An 18,898-nucleotide genomic window follows, 5' to 3' on the forward strand; every position below is an offset into this window, starting at 1 on the left:
CGAGCTGCGTTCCAGATCCAGCTCTACCAATAATCAGTTTAATGAGTAACAACCAATAAACAAAACTAAAATTACCCAACTCTTAGGCCTCAGTTTCCTTACCGATCAAATGACTAGATTGGACTCGTACTGTCTACACCTTTCTGTGACGGTGTGAATGCTCTGTATCTGCACCGTCCTAGATGGAAGCCACTAGATGCACACAGCTCCTGAACACTTAAAATGTGGCTGGCGTCACAAAGGAACACATTTTTATTTTAATTAATTTAAATTGAACTAGCCACATGTGGCTAGTGGCTACCATGATGGACATGCAGGATCAGACTACCATACAAAGATGAAAGAAAAACTTTTGTTTATTTAGCTTTAAGTTACAGAAGACTAGCTCCCACATTCTTCAAACCCAGAGAGGTTACTGAAATCACAAAAATCCTGAAGCAAGTCTTAAGCTAAGGGTTTAAAATCCAGATTTAAGTAGGAGAAATAGCAAGCCAAGGTCATTTAGAGACTTAAAGAGATCAAAGATAAAGCTATGTAAAAGCTGAAGCACCGAATGGTTGAAGCCGACTTTCCAAAGGGATTATATATTGGCACAAAAGGATTCATACACAAGACAAACTGGACTATAAATGTTCTTCTTGTGAGATTTCTTAATTAGCAGAACTCCTAGTAACTGTACCTTCATATATTTTAAAACATGAACATATAGAGAGGTACACCTTTAAAAAAAGGCAGCAGCATGGTTAAGAGCTCAGGCTTTGTAGCCAGATGTGGGTTGTAATGTTGGCTCTACCACTTACTATTTGTGTGACCTTAACCAAGTAATTTAACTCACAGTACCTCGCCCTTCTCCACCTGTAAAGTGGCGACAGCAGGACCTATACTGTGAAGTAAAAAATGAGAAATAGTTTACATATGAAAAATATATGTACACACACATAATATGTGTATAGTTAACATACACACACATACACACGTGTATAATTACATATGGAAAACAACAATTCTTGGCACATGGTAAATGCTGGGAAAACATTTGCAAGTAAGGGGCCCCTGGGGGGCTCAGTTGGTTAAGCATCTGACTCTTGATTTCATGAGGTCATGACCTCATGGTCTATGAGTTCAAGCCCCATGTTGGGCTGTGTGCTGATAGTACGGAGCCTGCTGGGGATTCTCTCTCTCTCCCTCTCCTGCTCGTGCTCGATCTTTTTATTCTAATTATTATTCAAAGTTTGAAATTATTTAAATGGGAACCATAATAAAAAGACAATTTTGTATATTTATAAGAAGTTGATGAAGAGTAGAATCAACAAATCTCTAATCACCTGATAGGACTTTGATCTGAAAATACAAAAGTGCATATTTCTATAGCGTTCGCCTAAAATTCTCAAAATGCAAAGACCCCAAAGTGGTTTGTAGCTTGCACCCCAAGTAAAGGCAGGAGCCTAAGCTAGCGATCTGTGCCACAGCTGCAACAGGAGACATTGGCAATCTCCTCATGGTAAGCACAGAAAATAAAATAAAACAAAGGAGATTCTCCAAGTCACATTATGAGGTCATTTGAATTTGGTGAGGTCATAAGGGCCTCTGCACACAAAGGGCTGTCACACCTCTTTCCCATTCTTCAATATACAGTGCTTTGTATATAGTGGACGTTCATATGTCTATTTCTTTTTTTTACTGATGGACTTCCAGACCAGCTAGGAAGTCACAGAACACTACTGCATTTACAGAAGATGCAGCAAAGGTACGATTTGACCACAGATTCCACCCAGTGGAGTGAGAGAGGCACTGCACCTGAAAAAGTAAGACCACAAGCCTCCAGACCCCACTCTTGTCCATGTTTTCAGTGGTCTCTGACAGAATGCTTCAGAGCATCAGTCCCTGTCTATAGAATGAAGGACAGTCCAGAGATCTCCCAAGTACATTCTAACAATGATGTTGTGTGAATTAACATCAAATTTTCTAAAAGTATATAGCATTCCTTACAGGAACAGATGCCATAAAAAACAGTAATATAAGTGAAAAGAGATCTCTATTTACAGCACACTCAGCTTTCCTACTGCTCTGTCAGAGCAAAACTGCAAAGCAAAGAAAGCATCTACTTTCTGTCAGGACACTGAATGAGAAGAATTAACAGATACAAACAGATGAGTTTTTAGATCAAAGGAGTTAATTCCTAACAGCAGGAGCCAAGACAGAGGAGTTTCACACCAGTACTAGCAGGAGGAGGGAGAGGGCGGGAGAGGGCAGAGAGAGAAGAGAGGCAGAGAGAAGAGAGGCAGAGAGACGGGAAGAAAGGGGAGGAGAAAAGGAGAGAAAGGGAGCCAACACCTCACCAGTGGGGCTCTGCCTCTCCTGCCTCTGGCTTCTCCACCACCAGTAACTCTTCCCCAACCTCCCTAATAACTCCAGAAATTCTTCTAAGATTAAGGCCCTGCTTCACAAGTATAACAATAACAACCTAATTATGTTCTTGGACCAAGCACATCAGAGTTCCATTACACTGAGGGCAACTCAAATCAGTTTAAACTAGTATTAGATTTTTCCTATTTGGGTCCTTCAAAGGGCCCAATGAATAAAATAATGAAAGTGATTCAAAAAAGACAGGCAAACTCTGGAGAACAGTATGGAGGTTCTTCAGAAAGTTAAAAAACAGAACTACCCTACGACCCAGCAATTGCACTACTAGGCATTTATCCACGGGATACAGGTGTGCTTTTTCGAAGGGGCACATGCACCACAATGTTTACAGCAGCATTATCAACAGTAGCCAAACTATGGACACAGCCCAAATGTCCATCAACTGATAAATGGATTAACAAGATGTGGTGTGGGGCACCTGGGTGGCTCAGCTGGCTAAGCATCCAACTTCGGCTTAAGGTCACAGGTCAGGTCATGATCTCACAGTTTGCAAGTTCAAGCCCTGCATCGGGCTCTCTGCTGTCAGTGCAGAGCCAGAGAGCCTGCTTCGGATCCTCTGTCCCTGTCTCTCTGCCCCTCCCCTGCGTGCTCACTCTCTCACTTGCTCTCTCTATATATAAAATAAAACATTAAAAAAAAATAGGTGTAGTGTATATACATGTATGTGTATATATTCATATATATAATCAAGTATTACTCAGCCATTAAAAGGAATAAAATGCTGCCATTTGCAATGACGTGAATGGAGCTAGAGTGTATAATGCTAAGTGAAATAAGTCAATCAGGGAAAGACAAATACCATATGATTTCACTCACGTGGAATTTAAGAAACAAAATAGATATGGGAGGGGGGAAAAGAGAAAGGGAAACAAACCATGAAGGAACTTTTTTTTTTTTTGGAGAGAGAGACAGCAAATGGGGGGGGGGGGGCAGGGAGAGGGGGAGAGAAAGGATTCCAAGCGGGCTCCATACTGCCAGCACAGAACCCGACACAGGCTCAAAATCATGAACTGTGAGATCATGGCTTGAAACGAAATAAAGAGTCAGACGCTTAACTAAGCCACCCAGGTGCCCTAAACCATCACACTCTTAAAGACACAGAACTGAGGGCTGATGGAGGGAGGTGGGTGGGGGATGGGCTAGACAGGTGATTGGCACTGAGGAGGGCACTTGTGATGAGCACTGGGCACTGTATGTAAGTGATCAATCACTGAATTCTACTCCTGAAACCAATGTTACACTGTACGCTAACTAACTAGAATTTAAATAGAATTTTGAAAAGAAAAAAAAGGCAAGGATCAGAAAAACACTAACTTCACAAATTTAAGTGAAGATCATTTCTGGGCAGTTCTGCTTAAAATTACTCAAAATTAGTATTTTGACAATGCTAGTCTTCGCTTTAAAGGAGCTTCATTCCCAGAAGTTGTGCTTACCATGACTGCTGCCACAGTGCACACACTTTGCACAAATGCTGGGCTCACACCGAGACAGCCCTCCCTACAGGTGTCAGAGGGGTGGTGACTAGGGAGAACACAGGACAGGGAGGGGCCTTCGTCTAGGCCTTTATTTCGGCTGGGTCTCCAAGCTCCACAGTCTGGTCCCACTTTCCCTTCCTCCAGGCCCCAAAGGTGACCAATTTTCAAATGGTGGTGGGCATGTTTCCCAATTTTAACCCTGAAGGGAATGAAGTGAAAAAAGAATGGGGAATATGCTGTGCTTCCAGATGGTAAGACCCGCTTCATCTCTCAGGGAGGATTTGACTGGAGTGGTGTCCAGTCTAAGAAAGTCATAAAAAGCCACTGTTGGAAGCTCTAAAGTTACAGGTGCTAATGAGTGATTTGGTAGGTAAGATGATTTAGAAACACAGGTAAGATGTATCCAATGCCTCCTCCCACCACGCAGCTTTAGAATCAAGTAGGAGAATTAGCGTCATCTTTTCCCGAGTGTAATAACCATTTTTTTCCCAATGATAATACAATAGCATGCTCTAGGTGGTATTTTCGAGGTGTCTACAGTATTAACAAACAGTATTTCTAAGGAACATATATTTGCTTTATACCACTAGCCAGACAAAGAAAACTATGCCTTAAGGGGCGCCTGGGTGGCTCAGTAGCTTGAGCGTCTGACTTCAGCTCAGGTCATGTTCTCAGTTTGTGAGTTCAAGCCCCGCGTCAGGCTCTGTGTGGACAGCTCGGAGCCTGAAGCCTGCTTCGCATTCTTGTCTCCCCCTCTCTCTGCCCCTCCTCTGCTCACACGCTGTCTCTCTCTCAAAAATAAATAAACATTAGGGGTGCCTGGGTGGCGCAGTCGGTTAAGCGTCCGACTTCAGCCAGGTCACGATCTCGCGGTCCGTGAGTTCGAGCCCCGCGTCGGGCTCTGGGCTGATGGCTCAGAGCCTGGAGCCTGTTTCCGATTCTGTGTCTCCCTCTCTCTCTGCCCCTCCCCCGTTCATGCTCTGTCTCTCTCTGTCCCAAAAATAAATAAACGTTGAAAAATAAATAAAGATTAAACAAAAAATTAAAAAAAAAAAACTATGCCTTAAGTATCTTCAAATTTAACTTGTTCTGTATCCTTGTCAATGGCAAGAAAACTAAAACAGCAAGAAAACTTGATGTGATCAAATGAATATTTCAAATATAAGAAAAACTACAGTGATATAAAGTAGTCCTATATTTCTTTGATAAAGAGCTGGTAAACCACCATTACTAAACACTGCATTAAGAATGCAAAAAAAACTGGGTCTACTGATTTTCTATTACTGAACAGTTTATAAACAAAACCACTTAAGCATCATGCAGTATATTCAATTCTTTAATATTTTCTCATTAGTACAATGGGATTAAGGTTATAAGAACCTCTCTTTACCTACCCACAAGCCACATACTGTCCATTCCTAGATGTGGCAATGCTTAATCCATATAAACTGCCTTCATCAACGAATCTGTTAAGGCATTTTCTAGAGTTCACATCCCAAACATAAACTTCCCCATCGCCTGAAAGAAAGAGCCAAAAGGGTTTGGTTAATGTTGCTTTAAACTTGAAAGTCAAGTGAAATGACCATTCATTCTTAGCCACACTTTATTTTTTTTTATTTTTTTTTAAATGTTTTTATTTATTTTTGAAGGAGAGACAGAGCATGAGCAGGGGAGGAGCAGAGAGAGAGGGAGACGTAGAATTTGAAGCAGGCTCCAGGCTCTAAGCTGTCAGCACAGAGCCCAATGTGGGGCTCGAACTCATGAACTGTGAGATCATGACCTGAGCTGAAGTCAGACGCTTAACTGACTGAGCCACCCAGGCGCACCCCCTCTTAGCCCCACTTTAACAGTACAAGGGACTACAAACAAAAACTCCCTATAAATGTCCTAGGTCTAGAAAACTGGCCTAAAAGGATTCCTTGTATACATTTCTACATGTAGAAAATGCATCCTCAAATAGCCATTAATAAACAGTATCTTTAAGAGTGAAAACCACAAACTCTTGGCTTGAGTTGAGCTTTCAGACAGAACTTCTACATTTCACTCAGATGAGTTATTAGAGCAAAAAACTTAAAATAACAAAAAACAAAATACTTATCATAAGTTCCAATATCCATCAATAGGCAGAGCACCTATTTGTAGGGTAAGTTGATTAATATATCAAACTGATGATGATGGCAATGACAGAGAAAGCAGAAAATAAACTGACCCAGACCACAAGAAATTTATAATTTATGATACATACAGCGTATCTATTACCAAGTCACTTAAACGATAAGAAACACTAACTGTGAGCAACAAGCACAAATAGTTTAGAGAAAGAAGAATGTGGGTAAGATCAAGGAGGATGTTAAACGTGAAAAGAACACCAATATTTTCATGATGGAAATGACCATCGGGGCACCTGGCTGGCTCAGTCAGAAGATCATGCAACTCTTGATCTCAGGGATCATGGTTCTGAGCCCCACACTGAGTAAAGGAATTACTAAAAAAAATAAGTAAACTTTAAAAAATAAAAAGAAAGGACTATTGCCAAAATCAGTCCTTATTCTTTTTTTCTCTCTCCTATAAGCACGATACTGATGATCACTGTCTTCTTCATACCCATTTACAGATTTTTTTTTTTAATCTTTATTTATTTTTGAGAGGGAGGGGGAGGAGCATGGGGAGAGGGGGACAGAGGATCCAAAGCGGACTCCGCACTGACAGCAGAGAGCCCAATGTGGGGCTTGAACCCACAAACCGCAAGATCATGACCCAAGTCGGAAGTCAGATGCTCAACTGACTAAGCCACCCAGGCTCCCCATTTACAGATTTGTATAATGATCCTACACTCATCTCAAAAGTGTCTCCTCACTCACCCATTTCATCTCTGTCTTTCCTGCGGATATTGTGCTAAAGTTCACTTTTCTATACTCTTCTCCTCCCAATGAGAATTCAGTTAATCTCACTGTTTCAAATATTTCCTTGACAAAGATTTTCCAGGCTGGCATAAAGGTTTAGATTAAGCAGTAATAAAATATATTTGGAAAAACTGAACAAGGTCAAACATGAAATTCTTTGTGTTTGCCTGTACAGTAATGTTACGATAAAGGAAAGCATTTACAGATTAGCCCAGCTAGCAACACACTAAAATGGGAAGAGAAGGGACTGATGGCAGGAAGGTCATCTAGATGTTACCAAAGCTGGACTTTTGATTACTCGTCTCCCTGCTTTTACAGGACCTTTGTTATAGAAAATAAGACCTCCACAATCATGACCAATTCTGTAAATACTTCACATCTGCACCTAATTCACATACCAAATTTCAGTATCTCTGACCCTCCACCTCTTCTCCCCGACTCTGGCCCCCCAGGATCCAAGGGCCATTACATTAGGAACATCACTCTGAACCAGTATTTATTCCTTACCTCTCATGAAATCTATTACGACAATAGTTGATTAAAAAAATACAAATGTGAGTAACTCAACTTTGTGAAAGTTTGATTCTAGGACAAAAACAGAACATGGCAGAAAACTTGAATATACACCTTGCCAAAGAAGACATCCAGATGGCTAACAGACACATGAAAACATGCTCAACATCACTCATCATGATGGAAATACAAATGAAAACCACAAAATATCACCTCACGCCTGTCAGAATGGCTAAAATTAACAATGCAGGAAACAACAGATGTTGGCAAGGATGCAGAGAAAGAGAAACCCTCTTACACTGTTGGTGGGAATGCAAACTGCTGTGGCCACTCTGGAAAACAGTATGGAGGTTCCTCAAGAAACTAAAAATACAATTACCCTACAATCCAGCAATTGTACTATTAGGTATTTACCCAAAGGATACAAAAACACAGATTCGAAGGGGTGCATGCACCCCCTAATGTTTATAGGAGCATTATCAACAGCCAAACTATGGAGAGAGCCCAAATGTCCACTGACTGATGAATAAAGATATGGGGTGTGTGTGTGTGTGTGCACATATACATACATACACATACACACACATACTGGACTATCACTCAGCCATCAAAAAGAATGAAATCTTGCCATTTACAATGACGTAAATGGAGTTAGGGTATTATGCTAAGTGAAATAAGTCAATAGGAGAAAAACAAATACCATCTGATTTCACTCATGTGGAATTTAAGAAACAAAACAGATAAACATATGGGAAGGGGGAGGAAGAAGAGAGGGAAACAAACCACAAGAGACTCTTAATGACAGAGAACTATGGGTTGATAGAGGGAGGTGGCTGGGGGATGGGCTAGATGGGTGCTGGGTACTAAGGAGAGCACTTGTTGTGATGAGGAGCAGGTGTTGTATGTAGGTGATGAATCACTGAATTCTATTCCTGAAACTAATACTGCACTGCATGTTATCAGACAATAAATTAAAAAAAAAAAAAAAAAGGAAAAAAGAAACACAACAAAAATTAAACAAAAGTTAACGCCAATGTTAATCCTTTTTTTAAAAAAAGCTTTTAAAACTTTTTAATCCAGTTGTAAGTCAAGTAGATGTACTTTACAGCATGGTGACTATAGTTAATAACACAGAACTACCTATTTGAAAGCTGCTGAGAGTAGATCTTGAAAGTTCTCATCACAAGAAAAAAATTAACTATGTGTGGTGACAGATAACCAGACAATGTGGTAATCATTTTGCAACATATACAAATATCAAATCATTATGCTGCACACCTGACTAATTTAATGTTATATGTCACATTACACCTCAAAAAAACAACAACAAAAAAACTAATGCTATATTATCAAGTGCTCTTAGCTGAGGTATAGCAAAAATTCTGCAAAAAGGCCCCACAGAGATTGCAGAGTAAGTACTGACACAACCACCCTGATGCCTCCCCCTACCCAGCAGCACGAGCTACACTGAGATTAGGATGGCCCCAAGATCCTGTGGGAAAGGGAGCAAGAGTCCAAAAAGGCACAGGATGATCAGAAAGGCAGAAGAGCAGGAAAGTGCAAGATTAGAGTCTGTCAAGGATGACTGACAGCTGGCCAACTGCACCACAGAAATGTCAGAGGGTGAGCTCTGAATTGTTTTCAATCAATTATGAAGAACATTCAAGACATTATCCAAGTGAAAAGGTACTGTTAAAAGAAAAAGGGTAATGATTGTTAAGTAACTTTCAAAAAGAAAGGAAGTCTGAGAATGAATCATTTTTTAAATAAGCGTTTTCTTCCCATCTTCTCCCCTAACATGTTAACATGGTTAAATATGGTTAGCCCCTCACTATTTTAAGTTTGTTTATTTATTTTGAGAGAGAGAGAGAGAGAGAGAGAGAGAGAGAGAGAGCGCGCACGCAAGCGTGTGAGTGCAAGCGGGGAACAAGCAAAGAGGGGGAGAGACAGAACCCCAAGCAGGCTCTGCAGTGTCAGCATGAACCGTGAAATCGTGACCTGAGCCGAAATCAAGAGTCGGATGCTTAACCTACTGAGCCACCCAGGAGTCCCGGCCCCTCACCGTTAACATGCTAGCATGTTAAATGTGTAGCCCTTCACGATCACTAGTCAGTAAATAAGAAGGCAGATGGGGGGCGCCTGGGTGGTTCAGTCATTTAAGCGGCCAACTTCAGCTCAGGTCATGATTTGTGAGTTGGAGCCCTGCATCAGGCTCTGTGCTGTGCTGACCGCTCAGAGCCTGGAGCCTGCTTCAGATTCTGTGTCTCCCTGTCTCTCTGCTTCTCCCCTGTTCACACGCTGTCTCTCTCACTCTCAAAAATAAAAATAAACGTTAAAAAAAAAATTTTTTTTTTAAAAAAGGCAAATGGCAATGACAATCCTAAAAATAAAAAATTACTTTCTTACTAACAAAAAAATGTCTAAAATCAAGCACTGTTTTTGGTTAAATCTGAAATGAAACATATCCAAAGCTTCAGAAAAGCTTTAGATGATCATGTCAATTAACCCACCTGAAGAGGCATACATTCTCTTACTATCTGAAGAGAACGTGGATGCTGCAACCCTTCCATTAATTTTCATGCTGCCAATCAGTTCTTTAGTCTGAAAAAACAACAAACATTACTTATCAAATTGTTAGGCGGTACACAGAAGAATCACACTGGGAATAAAAACAATGTAGGTCTGTTTTGTTATACCTATTTGACTTTGTTTTTCCCTATAGTCAAAAGTTCTCCCCAAGTCCTACTGTTGCCCTCTGCTTGAGATGATTCAAGACCATCCCTCCACTAACGTCTTATCCTAAAAGAACAAGCAACCACCAATAAGCATTCACCTTCATTGACAGCAAGTGAAGATATCCAGCGACACCATTTATCAGCAAGAAGGACCCATCTGGAGAGACTTCAAAGCTCCTCACTATCTTCTCTTTCAAGCCTAAGAGAGGAGATGAATCAATAAGGATTAATATGGTTTTCAGTAACATTATCTTTCACTAGCAACTGAGAGTTCCTTACCTCCTAAAATAAAGAGTGCCTCAAACTAAAAAAAAAAAAAAGCTAGGCTCAGACTCTGAAGAAGTCTGACCCCATGCATCATTGAGTATGACCCAAGTATAAGGTCATTACAAAATGCTCACTTTTCTTCTCTGTCTTGGTTAACATTCACCATTTGAATGACAGGCTAGAGATTCAGCTCTCCAAACAGTAAACATAACAACTAATTTTCCAAATGTACACAGTGACATCTGTAATTAACTAAAAGGATAAATTATACTTCTTTCTCACAAAGTTCATTACCAGAAGAGAAATACACAGACATCAGAGACTGCTAAAACATAGTAACATATAGAAACTAGTTGTTGGCCACCTACTAAACATCCCATGATGAATGAGTCCAGTCCTTAACTTTGTGATTCCAAAAAGGAAAAGAGAAAACCACGAAGTGTCGTTGTATTCAAGGGTCGATCAGCTTCTCAAAATGTGACTCAGGTAACCAAACCACATGAGCTAAGTATATAAACCAGAGTCTCAATTTACTTATTTACAAAGGGACATGTTCCTTTTCCATGCCTAAAAGATTCAGATTACCCATTCAAGAGACTCTTTCCGACAAGACTGCTTGGTGAACAAACTTAATAAAAAAGTGCCTAATAGAAAGGATACCTAAAGAATAGGTACAACTGGGGGAAGGGAAGCAAGTGCCCAGGGGGATAGAGCAGAGTAGACTTTTCACGTCTGCTCTTTCCTATGTATTGGATTTTTGTACATTTGAATGTATCGTTTAGTCAAAAAAATATTATTTTTTAATCGTTTTAATATTTATTTATTTTTGAGAGAGAAAGAGAGGAGACACAGAATTGGAAGCAGGCTCCAGGCTCTGAGCTATCAGCACAGAGCCTGATGTGGGGCTTGAACTCATGAACTGTGAGATTATGACCTGAGCCACAGTTGGGTGCTTAACCAACTGAGCCACCCAAGCACCACCCCCCGCAAAAAAAATTATTTAAAAAAATGTTTGGGGCACCTAGGTGGCTCAGTCAGTTACACATCCAACTCGATTTAGGCTCAGGTCATGACCCCATGGTTGTGGGACTGACCCTCACATCAGGCTCTACACTGAGCATGGAGTCTGCCTGAGATTCTCTCTCCTTCTCCCTCTGCCCCTCTCCCCGGCTCACACTTTTTCTCTCTCTAAAATAAACAAAATGAGGGGCGCCTGGGTGGCTCTGTTGGTTGAGCATCCGACTTCAGCTCAGGTCATGATCTCACGGTCCGTGAGTTCGAGCCCGGCATCAGGCTCTGTGCTGGCAGCTCAGAGCCTGGAGCCTGCTTCGGATTCTGTGTCTCCCTCTCTCTCTGCACCCAGCTCATACTTTGTCTCTCTCAAAAATAAATAAAATAAAATGAAAAACATGTTTTAAAGTTGCTAAATTAAAACATTAATCAAAATAAATAAATTTAGAAAAACCTAGTGAAGACCCTTGTTCCCCTACCAGAAAATGCTGGTTTAGCAAGCTCCCACAGACCACTTCTACCCTTTTAACAGTCTTTATTCAGATGGTTTACAATCCTACAAACTGGGCCTCCTACTCTAATCCTGCCTCCACAGACTATACCCTATATTCCTTGATGGAAATCAATCCAGACACATATTTCCAATTACTGGAGTTACTCCTGCTAGGTATGACCAGTCTTCTTAACTATGAACCTATTCCTACCTAGGGTCATTTCATCCCCAAATCTGGGCAAACTTTAGGTTCTGACTACTGTAGACAGAAACAGCTCTAAACAGAAGGAAAATACCATTACATGATGAAACAGGGAGGGAGGCTGATTCTAGCACAGTGTGAGGCTGCAGGCGGAACCCTTTCCCCCCCAGACCCAATCCTACTGACACAAAACTGGGCGGAAGAAATGCAAGAGAAAACTAAAAAGCCTACAGCTGAGGGCCACCAGACCATGGAAGGATATGGACTGCATATGTATCATCAGAGCAACAGGGAACAAAGTTCCCTCATACTGTGCAGAGAAACCCAGTGTGGCAAAGTGCCAGCGGGCTCATTACATAGGTGGCTAGAAGATCTTATGCATTTAGCCTGAGTAAGCTTGCTGTTTTGAGGGAATTCAGGAGAGGGGAGTGTCTTCCAGAAGGAAATACTGGACTTAGAACAAATAAGGATAGGTAGCTGCTTTAGCAATTAATTGGAAAAATAAGAAACACAACCATATTTTCATCCAAAACTTGCAGTATACTAGCTATATGTATACAGTACTTTAATTTTAACCTCAAAAAAAGTGATAATAAATGCTAATATCAATACTGCAATTGCTTCTTACAAATGGTGAACCTTCCAAAAATAGAAACCAGATAAAATTTATAACATGGCCTTGAGAAAGAAGATACGATGCTTTAAAGGTGTCAGATATAAATCTTTTTATAGATCTGTGAATGAGATTTTTAGGTCAACTAATAAGCAACTGATAAGAAAAGAAAAGGCCAATTTAATTATAATAGTGCCAAATTCCACAGGATGGAAAGTGGACTTCGCTGTGATCGGTCATCAGATAAATGATATGCTGCTCCAAACAATGGCGGCAGTTACCACTGAGCATTTACCATGTGGCAGGTGCTAATTTAGGAGCTTATAAAAAATTATCTCTTTTGAACAAACTGAAGGCTACCAGAGGGGAGGGGAGGGAGTGATATAGGTGATGGGGATTAAGACGTGCACCTGTGATGAGCACAGGGTGATGTATCAAACTGCTGAATCACTGTATTGTACACCTGAAACTAATATAACACAGTATGTTAACTGGAATTAAAATAAGAACAAAACAAAAAACAAAATAAAATAAAAATTTTTTTAAAAAGTATCTTTCAATATTTAGGACCCTCTATTTCAAAGAAAGAATCAAAATGGCTGCCTGACCAACTAATTTAATTCCCAAATTGTCAAATTCCTTATGCGTTTACCTGGAACAAGATATCTCTCATAAGAATTACCCTTATAAATGACTCAACAGAAACGGTTTCTGGAATCTGAACTAGTAATCTGGGGTTCTCAAAATTTTTGTGTGTCAGTCTCGTGAAGCGTATGATTCCCCCCTCAAAATAACAGTTGTTCAAAACTTTCATAACTGAAGGAAATGCTAAACTTCAGTTATAGGTTAGTGAAAATAAAGACGTAATGTTTTTCCCATCTGATTTTACATACCCCTGAATTCTATCAGAATTTTGAGAGTCCGTGGACCCGACATTATGAACCCCATCAGTTAATGGAACTATCAATTCAAAATTCTTCAGAATGCACCAATTCTGCATTCTTCATTTTTCAAGCTTGCATTTAAGACAGTGAATGAGTTTGGTGCGCCTGGGTGGCTCAGTCGGTTAAGCGTCCAACTTTGGCTCAGGGCATGATTCACAGCTTGTGAGTCTAAGCCCCACGTTGGGCTCTGTGCTGATGGCTCGGAGCCTGGAGCCTGCTTCAGATTCTGTGTCTCCCTCCCTCTCTGCCCCTCCCCTGCTCACGCTCTGTCTCTCTCTCTCAAAAATAAACATTAAAAAGATAATAAAAAAAAAACACAATGAAAGAGTTCTGAGGTGCATAAGTTTGCACATTCTAACCAGTCAGCGATTTTTCTAATTCTAGTGTCCTTAGTTTCTTGAGTTATTTACAGTTTTATAGTAATAGACTGAAAACAGTGTTCAACAACCAACCCCACCAAAAAAAAAAAAAAAAAAAAGTTTAATTTATCATTATCACCATTAATGCGCCAAGTTATGCTTACTGAGGAAAGAGGAGGGGAAATATTGAGAGCAAAAGATAAATGTCACGTCTTAGAAGAAAGTTAGTGGTCAGATCCACACTCCTGTGCACCAGCAGATCCACAGTAGCCATCACTAACTACATGTGGGCCAACCCTGGGCTTGCTTTTCCCAAGAGGATGCAAGGCAAGGATGGACAAAAGCCCACTCCTTTTCATAAGTGGAATAATAAGTAAAAACACTAACACTACGTGTTGTTTTCTGCTACAACATGGGGGGACTATTTAAGGCTTTTCAACTCAAAGTGAGGTCCATGGACCAGCACCAGCACCATCAACTAAGAGCTTGTGAGTGATGCAGAATCAGGCCCACCTCAGACCCACAGAACCACAATCTGCACTTTAACCAGATCCCCAGGTAATTCATATGCACATTAATGTCTGAGAACCACTGGTTTAAAGCATTCTTAAACTAAGAATCCACTGAAGGTGTCTGGAAACTTAGGAAACAAAAGACTGGGAACACTGAACACAAACACCATAAATGTTTCTAAAGCTGGCCTTGTTCACTTGGAACCATTGGTAGAAAAAAGACTACACAGAGCCACCCTGGTCCTTTACAGCCCCAAACATACACACAGTCTAACAAGGAGATGGTCATGGAGCCACAGCGCTGTTCGCACCACCTCTCAAGACTTAAAATGCTAACGCAGCCAACCTCACTACGAGGGAAACCAAAGTTCACAGAGGGTTCATGACTGCATCACTGCATTTTGTGGTGATGTGGGTCGGGGCATGCAGGGGAAGAATGGGTAAGGCAGAGGAAGATAAATTTTCACCTAAAAGATTTTTTAAATAGTCTTTAAAATACATCACAACCTCCAAAAATAATGCTTTATTTCTTTTAAACGTAAACCAAAAATCTATTACAGACACTGGAAGAACAAGAAGCGTATCCAAATTTCCTGACTACCAGAGAGGAGAAAGTTTATCCGAGGACGTGGAACTCAGGTTTTCTAGCTCCCAGGCTCTTTCAGCTGCATAAATTGCTAACTTTATAGCCAAGTATTTGCAACTGCTTTTCTGGTCTGGGGGACATATGTTTCCAAATTATGATTTTCCTGTAAGTGCTCAATAAAAAGTTCCCTATTTTCATTCAAATGTATCATCTCAACACAATAACATTTCCCAAATACCAAACTAATGGCACTCTTTTTAAGAATCCTATGGGAAAGAAGTGGTTGTAAATTCTGTTAAGTGAACTCAGTCGTGGGCTGGCAGGGAAGGTGTGTGACCGGCTGCCTGTTCAATAGAAACCTTACCTCTCACTTGATGCACAGGAATTAACTTTCCAGCCAGCATATCATAAACATAAAGAACCTTGCTGTGGATACTCGTGGCTAAAACCTCTTCTCCATTAGCACTAAAACAAGCCTTATAGATTGGAAACTTTTCCAAATAGATGCTCTGGATTTTAGGATTTGTTTTTCCATCAACCTATAAGGAAATGCAAAACATTCCTTTTGGTTATTTCCACAGACTGTATCCTGGGAGTCAATACGTCTCACTACAAGTTTTTCATGTAAAAATGCATACCTGAAACAGCGATATGGCATTATCTAGAGCAGCAACCATCACAACCTGCGCACGAGGATGGAATTGCACAGACGAAATCCTGGCTGTAGTAGGACGTTCTGCATTAGCATGTTGACAATTCTTTATCTGGGGAAAAATAAAGCTGGAATTTTATCAATTCAAATGGGGTGACATTACCTTCTTCAAAGCATGGAGGAAAAACACAGTAACATAGCTTATAACATGGAACAAAGTGCACTGGAACGGTAACCAGAAGACCCCAGCTCTACCAACTAGCAAGTCATTCTACTATGCAGTGATCCATTTTTACCATCTTTCAAGTGAGGGGATAAAATCGTTATGGTCTTAGAGCACCAGGATACAGTCATTTCCTCATGATATACTCATAAAGGTTAGGAAACTTTGACTTCCAGGGGTATTTTACTTAAAACTCTAGCGTCTACTAGAGTAACGTCTAACGTTACTCTAGCATCTTTGCAATCATGGCACAAAATAAGAGGCACTATGTAATCATCCCCACGGTTCTATGGTTGGCATGGACACCTTATGTTCTCCTCTCAGCATACATGGTTGCTAGTTTAAACTATTTTTTTTTTTTTTTTTAACATTCATCCACTTTTTGAGAGACACAGCGTGAGCAGGACAGGAGCAGAGAGGGAGACACAGAATCCGAAGCAGGCTCCAGGCTCTGAGCTGTCAGCACAGAGCCCGACGTGGGGCTTGAACTCATGAACTGTGAGATCATGACCTGAGCTGAAGTCGGACACTTAACCAACTGAGCCACCCAGGCGCCCCAACAGGGTTACTAGTTTAAAGCTGCGATGATCCTGGGGCACCTGGGTGACTCAGTCGGTTAAGCGTCTGACTCTTGAATTCATCTCAGGTCATGATCTCACGATTCCTAAGTTCAAGCTCCACATCAAGCTCTGTGCTGTCAGCTTGGGATTCTCTCCCTCCCTCTCTCTGCCCCTCCCCTGTTAGCTCGCTCTCAAAATAATTAAACATTTTTTTAAAAACTCAATTATACAAAAAATAAAGCAATTACTATATGGATGTTTTGTTTGTAACAAATGAAGTTAGATTTTTATGTAACTGCATTTTCACTGGAGGTAAATTTACCATATGAAGAGCTGAATGAATTGTCTTCACAAGGTGGGGGGAAACACAATCTCTGTCTCCTAGTGATTTGCCATAATAGGGTTCCCTCCCCCAACTAAAGCATGCCACCATTTTATAATGGGGAAAAATACCTATGGCAGAGACAGATCTGGTCATTTAACAGACACTTAACTTAAGCACTGTGTTGGGTAGGCATGTCGTTACTGCCACGAACAAGTTAGATACAGTGATGAGTTGGAAAGTAATTAACACAGACCACTTCAGACAAGCTAGCCAGGAAGGATGTAAGTGTCATCTAACGAGGAAGGTACAAATCGATTGGCCACCAGCAGTATTTAAAGAACAGACACTCAGGAGGAAGAGTGAAGGTGTGAGGCAAAAAAGCATTTGGCATGTTTAAGAAACAGAAAGAAGGCCTAGGGAACTTGGGTAGGAAATAAGGGGAAAACTTCTAACATGAAGTTTCAGACGTAAGCAGATGCGAGATTATGAAGGGCAGTGTAGACTGTGATAAAGAACTCAGAAGTTTTCAAAAAGCAAGGAAAAGTGACAAGACTGAGGTTTCATTTTTTGAAGACCCCCCTGGCTCCTACTAAATGAAGAATAAAGTGAAGTGGGAAACCAGTCACGAAGCAAGAGAGGACAGGGCAGGAACCAAGCTAGTGCCCGTGGAAATGAAGAGAAACCCAAAAGGAGAAATCAAATACAACTTTCAAAAGATCCCTGGGGATATAATTTAATCTTCTTGACCATTTCTGCAAAATAAATAACAGCAACACGTTTAATCCCACAGATAACACGAATCCATATGTTTGTAACAGGAAGCACACTGGGCGGGAGAGACCCAACTTCACCAACTCTCACCTTTAAGATTCCTTTAGGAAGAGAGGTTGATGTGGATATGAAATTCCCAGTCCTTTGCAACAAATCATCTTCATCCTCTTCACTTTCATCTAAGTCAAACAAACCCACAAGGCTGATCTTTAGAATCAATGAGATGCCAGTACCTTCCGCAAACATCTGCATTCCAAACTTCAATTCCCCCCCACTCCAGCCTCCAATCTCAATCCCTTTATTTAAGCTGCTATTAGTAAAAGTAAAACAGCAAAATAAATTTGAGGGTGGGGGGATGACAGAGAATTCAATTATATGGTCAAAATAAAAGCCTGACTCTGGAATGAAAGGTACACATTCACAGTGACTAAAACAGGATGGAAAAAAATAAAAGTCAGTATTCAATTTAAAAAGGACAATTCACAATTACAGCCAAATTGGCAATAAGGTAGACAGCAGATCTAGCTTAATTCACATGAAAAAAGATTAACACTTTTAGTTGTAGGAGAGATCAAGGTCAGCAAATTGTGTATCAGAACTTCAAAGAGACCTAACAGGGCTGCTTTTTTCCTGATGATTCTAGCAAAGAGAGCCAAGAAGCTGGGCAATAGTTCCAAAACACTCATGGGGATAAGGGCAAAAACCAGCACTAAAAGCCCTCTGAGGTTCTGAAGGGAGTCTAATAAACCACCAGGCTTCAGCATGGGGCCATAAAAGGCTACATACACCAAGGATCAAGGGTGAAATTAAAGAATCATAAGAAAATCCTCCATAAACTGAAACCCAGCTTTGAATCCTTACAATCTCTCACTGGAGATGCTTGGGACTGCTAGTGCCCCTTACCCAGCCTCTACCCAGAAACAAACATACAAATTCTCTGGAGAAAGATATCCTCATCCTCTTATTAAACAATAGTATTCTTTCACACACAGTGTCAACACTCAATGAAATACAACTAGGTCAATAATGACAACATAAAGTAACTTGAATGAAAACCTAAGGAATAACAGACAATCTCCATAGGAGATCTAGATAACAGATTTTCAGACACAAACTTCTAAAGGAATATGTTTAGTATGTTCAAAAACAATGAAAGACAATATTCAGACTTGAACCAGAGAAATGGACTATTAAAAAAAGAACCAAATGCAAACTCTAGAACTAAAATATACAGTAGTTAAAATTAAGATCCCAGTGGTCATTTTTAACAATATATAAAAATTAGATGGAGGGACAATCAGTGGTCTGGAAAACGGATCAGAAAAAAATA

General features: G+C 40.5%; 1 protein-coding gene and 1 long non-coding RNA gene across 3 annotated transcripts in view; one reads left to right on the forward strand and one right to left on the reverse strand.

Moving 5' to 3' along the window:
• UTP18 (UTP18 small subunit processome component) overlaps positions 1 to 18,898 on the reverse strand; it is a 42,407-nt gene that overhangs the window by 12,785 nt on the left and 10,724 nt on the right. For both annotated transcript variants that reach the window (XM_086686944.1, XM_025917062.2), the window contains exons 5-10: positions 17,659 to 17,747; positions 15,676 to 15,801; positions 15,402 to 15,576; positions 10,149 to 10,249; positions 9,826 to 9,916; positions 5,294 to 5,417 (exon numbers count right to left, since the gene is read on the reverse strand). In XM_086686944.1, the coding sequence (XP_086543070.1) occupies positions 5,294 to 5,417; positions 9,826 to 9,916; positions 10,149 to 10,249; positions 15,402 to 15,576; positions 15,676 to 15,801; positions 17,659 to 17,747 (706 nt within the window). The remainder of the gene's footprint in view (positions 1 to 5,293; positions 5,418 to 9,825; positions 9,917 to 10,148; positions 10,250 to 15,401; positions 15,577 to 15,675; positions 15,802 to 17,658; positions 17,748 to 18,898) is intronic.
• LOC147574262 (uncharacterized) lies at positions 1,599 to 15,838 on the forward strand. The gene is made up of 2 exons (XR_015244064.1): positions 1,599 to 1,747; positions 15,619 to 15,838. It is a non-coding gene; the product is annotated as an uncharacterized LOC147574262 (long non-coding RNA).

The sequence above is a fragment of the Puma concolor genome, chromosome E1, assembly GCF_028749965.1.
Source record: "Puma concolor isolate L17-30 chromosome E1, mPumCon1.1.hap2, whole genome shotgun sequence".
Classification (NCBI taxonomy): Eukaryota; Metazoa; Chordata; class Mammalia; order Carnivora; family Felidae; genus Puma; species Puma concolor.